The sequence below is a fragment of the Daktulosphaira vitifoliae genome, unplaced genomic scaffold (genome assembly GCF_025091365.1).
Source record: "Daktulosphaira vitifoliae isolate Bord-2020 unplaced genomic scaffold, ASM2509136v1 Scaffold_3, whole genome shotgun sequence".
Lineage (NCBI taxonomy): Eukaryota > Metazoa > Arthropoda > Insecta > Hemiptera > Phylloxeridae > Daktulosphaira > Daktulosphaira vitifoliae.
The window spans coordinates 18,834,705-18,842,958 of NW_026099574.1; the positions used below are offsets into that span (position 1 = coordinate 18,834,705).

Consider the following 8,254-nt stretch of genomic DNA (forward strand, 5'->3'; position numbering starts at 1 on the left):
TCTCTGAAAATGAATAAGATAAACTGGTAGATTTGTCTTGCAGTAGAGCTTGGGAAATAATCTTCAAAGAAGAAAATGATTTATGTCATTTTTGGTTTCTTGCCCGGTCGGAATTCACAGATTTAGCAAACAAAGGCCTCAAACAACTTGTGCCTTTTTGTACAACTTATTTGTGTGAACAGACATTTTCTACACTTAGTAACATAAAAAGTGTCAAGAGAAATCGACTGAAGAACGTTGAAACAGCATTGAGGTTAAAAATTTCAACAATTGTTCCTAATACTTCGGACATTATAAAGTTTAAGAAACAAATGCATTCTTCCCATTGATAGTGTTTATATGTTTATCAAGATGTTTTATGTTAATAAAAATATTTGAGTACATTAAAAATTTTTTTAATTTCAAGTCCTGATACAAAAAGAAATATTTTTTTTATATCTGGTGTTTAATCAAATTCAAAATTAAATTAAAAAACAAAAAACTATATATTTACACATACCTCTGTGTTAGGGGACGCGCTTCAAAACCTTTAACCCTCGAATTGTAATGTGTTATAAAATATTTATCCTCCTTATTATGTCAATTTTAAAGTTAGAGCCTTTCATGATTTATATACAACTGAACATAAAGTTTTCATAGTTCATGTGTGAGTTTTGGAATTAACAATTGAGAGTATACGATGATCGAGTATAAACAATTAATATAATTTTATAAGACTATAAAATAGTATATAATACTATAATACTAAAACTTTTTCAATCAGGAATGTACTTATCAGCAAAATTCACTTCACATCTATTTAAAATTTACTTCTATAATTATACCTGACTAACACAGTAATAAAATGGTATATTACTGAGTAAATTAAGTGGTGCATAAAATGAAATCTTAATACCTCATACTTTTTCCAGCTAATAAGAGCATACAATCAAATATGATTCCTGGTATCCAATGTAAAAAGAACCATAAAAATTTTCCCAGCCATTCATTGTCATAGGTATAGAAAATCCCGTACCAAAAAGCATAATTTGGAGGAGCTGTGTAATAATTTTGTTTTATCTCACTCAAAAGGCGCTCCCAAGTTAATGGACTAACGGTTGATGAAACATAATTGTATATTTTTGGCTTATCTGAGACCGAGTTTTGATATCTATAAAATATTAAAAATATGTACAATAATATGTGATTTTGAGTTAATTATTACATCAGTGAAGTAACTCAGAATGTTATGTTAAAAAAAAATCAATAAAAATTAGTTCATATATACTCAAATGAATCGATAATTATTCTTGATTCATCACACTGTCATATGAACATACTTAGTCGTAATTAAAACAATTAAACAAACAAATGCTTACAATTAAAGTATATTATACCTATTAGCTGTATCCCACATAGATGTTATCAAAGCGTTTACCGTGTAGTCTGCTGGTATTAGATCGGCCACATTATTTAATTTGCATGGAAAAGCTCTAAGAAAACCTATAACTAAACCTGCTGTTATGCCTGATGGGCCATTCATATTTTCTAAGTAGCCTGGAATAGGTTCTTTAAAAGTGCTCCCCACTAAAATGTTTTTATGTTATTATAAATTAAAAATATTAATGTACTAAGGAGTGTCATAAATTGTATTTTAAAATACTATGCGTGTACATAACATAAGTTATACAAATCAATAAAATGTTGAATTTTATAAAAAAAAAAATCATTTATTGCTATAAAAAAATAATATTTATTCTAAAAGTTTTAAAAGTGTAACCTTAATTATCTGTTTGATTATTTATTAATTATTATATCATTAGCTAATGAAGTAATATGTAATCTTTACATATTACTTTACATACTTTACATTGTAAAGTATGCATATATACTTTACAAATTAAAGTATCATAAAATTTTATTATTATAATTTAATCATAAATTATTAATGTAATAAAAAAATGTAAGTAACACCTGTGATTCAATATCACTATTGTAATATACTTATCAGCACTAACACTATCTCTTCTGCCTTCAATATTCATCTCTATAAGATATCTCATATCTTTACATCTTCCGATTCTTCTTTCCTCGTAACATGACCATACCATCTAAATCTATTTTCTATTTATCTAAGCCTATTTTCTCTCATCTTATCCATGATGGACGCCTATACTCCTTCTTATACGTTCGTTCCTTATCTTATCTTCTCTAGTCACTCCACTCATCTACGTATTCTTATTTCTACTCTATTCTCTGGACAACCGCCCAACACACTGAATCATACATCATAGCCGGTCTCACTATAGCCTTATTAGAACTTAAACCTGTGACTAAATCCTCGTCAATATCACCGTTCATTTGCACAACTTATCTTAAATACATATAACTTTTCACCTCTCCTATTATGTTCTCGCTCATTGTCACTGATCTCCTCTTTTGACATACCTCGTATTCTCCTCTGTCAAACTCGTACTCTATATACTCTGTCTTACTCCTACTTATTCTTAATTCCTTTCTTTCAAGAGCTTATCTCCACACCTCTAGCCTTTGATTAATTTTCTCCCTATTATTTCTTATTAATACTATATCGTCAGCAAACACATGCACCACGGCCCCTTCTCCTTGTATTTCTTTAGTAATTTCATCCATCACTATAGAAAATAAGTAAGGATATAAAGCAGAATCTTGGTGCACTCCTAAAATCTTCTGTTTCTTTGCTCACACTTTAACCATTGTATAAGTGCCATCATACATATCCTTTAATAGATTAATGTAATTTTTTATGATTCTTTTTCTTATTAATAACCACTTTAAAACCTCTATCATATATTTTATCTAAATCTATAAATACCATACACAGCTTTTTCTTCTTTTCATTATACTTTTCTATTAGTTGTTTCATATAAAATAATGACTCCATTGTTGACTTACCAGACATAAATCCAAACTTTAATATCGATACCGATGTTTCATTTCTTATTCTCTTATCTATTATCTTTTTCCAAATCTTCATACTATAAATCATATACTTTATGCCTCTATAATTTCCACACTCTTATATATTTTCTTTACTTTTAAATATCGGCACCACAATAATATTCCTTCATTTTTCGACCCTTATGCTACCACTGCCTAATATTTTTCATACTTCTAATAGAATTTCATCTGGTTCTAATACTTTATTCTTTTCCATTAAAGCCACAGCCTCTTTCTCACTAATTAAATCTACCAGAACACATTTTTTTACTAGATATCTTTTAATGTCTCTTTTGGATACTCCTCATTCAGTAAATTTTCAAAATACTCTTTCATCTTTATTTTCACATCGTCATCACTCATTAACACCCACTTTTTAACTTTTTATACACCTTACATAATGATAATCTTTAGACCATTTTCTCTTACTATTGAAAGTCTATAGATTTCTTTTTCGCCTTACTTACTGCACACTAGACTTATTTGCACAAGCGTTTATACTCCATTCAATATTTTCTCCTTTCGCTCTTCTGACATACTTTGAACTACTTTTTCGTACTTTCTATGATTTTTGGTCCGTCTGGTATCAAACACTAGGCCTTCTCCGTTTCTAATGTTTCTACTTTATTTCCTCTCACCTGTTGTCCCCGCATTCATCCAAAATGGAGCCATCCACCTTAGTTTTTTTACTTAAAAATCATAAATACAATATTTGTATGAAACAACTGATTAATTTGTTTATATAATAAATTGAGACTAGATTAAATTAATTTATTTATCACAACATTTGATTTAAATATCAAAAAAACAAAAATTATAAATTCGATTACAACACAGTTATTTTGCTTAGTTGATTCATTAATTTGATGATTTTCGTATAGTATTTCATATTCAATGATTTTCTAATTTTCAAATCGATATTTGACACATACTCAATGAATAACATACTCATTATTTTACAATACAATTAAAAACAAAAAAAAATAGCCCTTTTATTTAACCACACATTGTTTTATTAAGCATATTATAAATATGAATATAAATAACATTTATATTTATATTCATTAAATATATGCACAGCTCGAACACACTATGAGTTTTAATTAAAGTAAAATAATAGCGATAGAAGAAACCTGGATCGCTTAGGTAATGCACATAATGAAACAAGATAGTCAAAAATAATCGTAATGGCCAAATTGATCGTCAAAAGAAATAGGAACGCATAATCTGCAATTCATATAATCGGCGGCGGTGTATGGCTTTGTCATGGTGTCAAGGAGGATGATCACCGACTGTCACATTAATAGCTGGACGGCTGATGTCAAGAGAGACACGAGAAGCGTCCGTTTAAACCAATGAACTAATTTCATAATTAGTAAGCTAACGTGACTTCTATTTCATTTTGTCGGTGTGAACATTTCATTGTTACATTCATGAATGATTAGTTTGAATAATGTAACAGAAACAATAGTTTCGGCTATTCTACCAATTATTCATTGATGGTTCATTATATTCAAAATGGTTAATAAATAATGTAATTAATCTAATCAAATTTCTTGTCTTACCGATTGATGGACGGAAAATTCCTACAGGGAGTCTTTCACTATAAGTTTTAACCAAATTTTCAGTTATTGCTTTTGTAAATGTGTATGTGTTGGGCCAAAATTTCTGTATTCTGATAATGAATAATGCAAAAAATTATAAAATTATAAAATTAAATTAAATTAAAAAAATTATGATTTCTTTATGAATTATTACTATGTTTATTTGCATTGAGTATTAATGAAATTATATTCAAAAAAGACCTACTCAATTTCTTTGTTACTATTTTTTACATGGAGTTTTAAATCTTCTGTGGTTATTTCCATGGGATAAAATTCTTCATCAATTTTTTGTCTTGGACAGTGTGAATATGCAGTAGATACGTGAATAAACCCCTTAAAAAAATAATTATCATTGTTTATTTTTTTATTCAATGTAAAATAATCAACAATTTTTAATGCATTAGTAATGAAAAATGAATTGTTTTTAATATTAAGTATAACTACTTTTAAATTTTTCATTTGAGTGGCAATATTCAATAGCTGTTCCGTTCCTTCCACGTTAATTTGTGTTGCTTTTTTTATAGGTTCATCAAAATTCAATGTAGCAGCACAATGAAAAATGAAATTGACATTAGTCACTATCCAATCCAGATTAATTTGAGATAAATTTAATAACGGGTTTTGTAAATCTCCGTTAAAAACTTTTATCTTGCTCATGAAATCTGGATTTTCTTTTCGTAGTCGGTCGAATACCTTAAAAAAATAATATGGAAGGAAGATGCGGGTAATAGCCTAGATTGTATTAGGCTTTTTATAAGATCTAGCTATGCCTAATGTAATCCATTTCTAGTATAAATATTTTTCAATAAATAAATTAACCAAAATGTATTTGACCTTGGCTATTTTCAAAAAATTAACTTAGCTATACATAAAAAATTCCTAAGCAATTAACTATGCTATCAATTTAGTAATTCATTCAATAATGAAATATACAAAGTGATTTTTTTATCATAACCAATTCAATTACATACAAAATAAATATAATTTAACACATTTTTCTTTTTGATTAACTTTAGTTACACATTTCTCTTGAGCTATTAACTATGTAATACTTTTTAAGTTCATCCCTTATGCCTTCGAGGGGTGTCAACTTTGTTTTTTTAAATGGAAACTCATATTTTGAATTTAGTAAAATATTTGAATTTTTATTGTAATAGTAAATGGCATTTGAATATTTAATATAACTTTATTAGTTTATAAGATATAGTTTCAAACTTTTGAGTTAATATACAAATAATAATACACGAGGGATTAAAAATACAAGTAGCTAATTGGTTTTTTATGATATCGATATTCGCAAATACTAGTAGGGAACTATGACCTGTTATTTAAAACCTGGAATTTAGTTATAACCAAGTAACTCTAGGCTAGCCCTTGAATGAAGGGAAATTTTATAGTATCTAGCAAGTTTCAATAAAGTTAATACACTAGCATAACGAAAATAGCGATGTGACTGGTAATGAAATAACAGACTGTTCAGCAAGTAAAGGTGCAGAAAATATCTATGTTGGACTAGAACCAGTGGTAGGACTTACAGAGCAATCCCTCAAAGTGCTACCTAAAAACTAGTATAGATAACAGCACAGAAAATATGGAGTTACCTTGTAGTTGAACAATGAAAAATGTTTATAAAGACTTCCAGTCTATTACTATCTACTACTTAATAACATGACTAGATATAATAAAAATTGATCACTTGTGGCTAATTAATTAANGGGGTATATAAGGGAGTTTTTTCTAGTCGGGGTGTCAGTATGTGTTTAGCGTTGATAATGATAACATTGTTTCCGAAATACGTATCTCCGACTTTTCATTAATNAAATATTAAACGCGACTTTTCATTAATTTTTTGTGGCTTTGAGTTTAATATTTTTAATAATTTTTAGTTTTTTAAATTAATAATATTTTTAATATAGTTTTAATTTTACTTAACATGACTAGACATCAAATTAGCACTATGGCTGGACTACTGTCATCACTAAAATTATCTGCTTAATCATTTCTGCACAGTATGGCTGACGAAATCGCCATTAAGCAGGAAGTGTGGAACGTAAGAGGAAAATTCGTATCATACTATGTGATACTTAACACCCTAGTAATATTAAGATGTAAATATTTAGAGAAATTTTTTACCGAAAACGAAGATATCAAAGACCTAAAACCTAACCAAACCAAATTAATATAATTCAGTAGGTGGTACGCATAATTAATAACTTTAAGTATAAAAAAATAATAACTTAAAGGTCCGAGTGCATGGCAGTTCTTGTGCATATCCTTAACAACTATAACTTGTAGTAATAACAAAATATACATTTTTCAAAGTTGATATTTTATAAAACTAATTTAAAGGGACATAGATTAAATATATTAAGAGTGACAGTGCGAAGTTGATTAATAATTGAGAAATATGTTAATTAACACTACAAAAATATTGCACTAAATTTTTTTTTGAAGTTAAACATCTTTACAAAAAATGGTCCGAAAAAAAATTATCGTGCATACATAAAAATTGTGTGTTTACTTAATAAACCAAACATAAAATATAAAAATAACTAACATAATATCAAAACAAAAAAAACCCAGCACAGGGGGGTCGCGGCACAGTGGTGACATGGTATAGATGGATATAGTATAATGATATCTGACAGTGATTAAAATCACTATCAAAAAAAAAAGGCTTCGATGCAAATCTTTAGATAGTGTTTAATTTTAAAAAATTGGTGGATTATTCCAAAAGCTACATGATCTGCTAGTTCATTATTAATATCCTAATTAAGATAAAGTATGTCGAATGAAAAAAGGATTATTAAAAAATATTATTTCTCATAAAAAAATAATGTTGTTCCATACACTTTTCAAATGTCATAGCATTATAAAGTTAAAAATGTAAAAAATAAAATCGAGAATTTTCACACAACAATAGCATTTGGTAGCCATTTTCACCGTGAAGATAAAATAAAGTCCGAAATTTTTTTTTCGCATAATAAAGTAAATTACATTAGCTTTAATTTAAGATATATATAAAAGTGTCAGACTTTCCGGAACACTTTCAAAATTTAAGTTGAAAAAGTTCTACTTTCTACATGAATTTTTTAGATTTGAACCCCCCTCTTATATAGGGAAATGGTCCAATTTAAAAAAACAGTATGTCAAATGAAAGATGTATATAAATACTACTTCTCATGTAAAAATTGTACTGATCTATACATTTATCAAAAAGTTATAGCATAATAAAGTTAANTTAAAAATATAAAAAAGAATTTTTTTACAAAAATCGTATTTTTTTTATTAAGTTTAATGTCTGTTTTCACCATGAAGATAAAATAAAGTCCGAAATTTTTATTTTACATAATAAAGTAGATTACATTAGCTTTAATTTAATATATATATAAAAGTGTCAGACTTTCCGGAACACTTTCAAAATTTAAGTTGATAAAGTTAATTTTTTGTGAAAAAGTTGTCATTTTATATCGCCCCTCGTGGGCAGGTTAAGGGTTAAATTTACGAAAAAAATATACCAAATGAAAGGTAATGATATTATGCATCTATATAAAAAAGAATTATATTGATATATTTATTTTTGAAAAAGTTATGGCACTTTTAAGTAAAAAAAATTGAAAAAATTTCGAAAATTAGCGATTTTTAAATTTGTAATTTTTTTGGAGGTTTCCCCCATTTACGGGGAACGAGGG

The 8,254-nt window shown here is 27.5% G+C and overlaps 1 protein-coding gene across 2 annotated transcripts in view; it reads right to left on the reverse strand.

Annotated features, from left to right (window-relative positions):
• The window catches only part of LOC126902939 (fatty acyl-CoA reductase wat-like), a 42,895-nt gene that overhangs the window by 29,186 nt on the left and 5,455 nt on the right, over window positions 1-8,254 (reverse strand). The window contains exons 2-6 of one of the 2 annotated variants that reach the window (XM_050680727.1): window positions 5,007-5,255; window positions 4,768-4,895; window positions 4,524-4,633; window positions 1,377-1,566; window positions 896-1,150 (exon numbers count right to left, since the gene is read on the reverse strand). The exons of the other annotated variant lie outside the window; for it this stretch is intronic. Of the exons in view, the coding sequence (XP_050536684.1) occupies window positions 896-1,150; window positions 1,377-1,566; window positions 4,524-4,633; window positions 4,768-4,895; window positions 5,007-5,255 (932 nt within the window). The remainder of the gene's footprint in view (window positions 1-895; window positions 1,151-1,376; window positions 1,567-4,523; window positions 4,634-4,767; window positions 4,896-5,006; window positions 5,256-8,254) is intronic. 2 annotated transcript variants of the gene reach the window in all.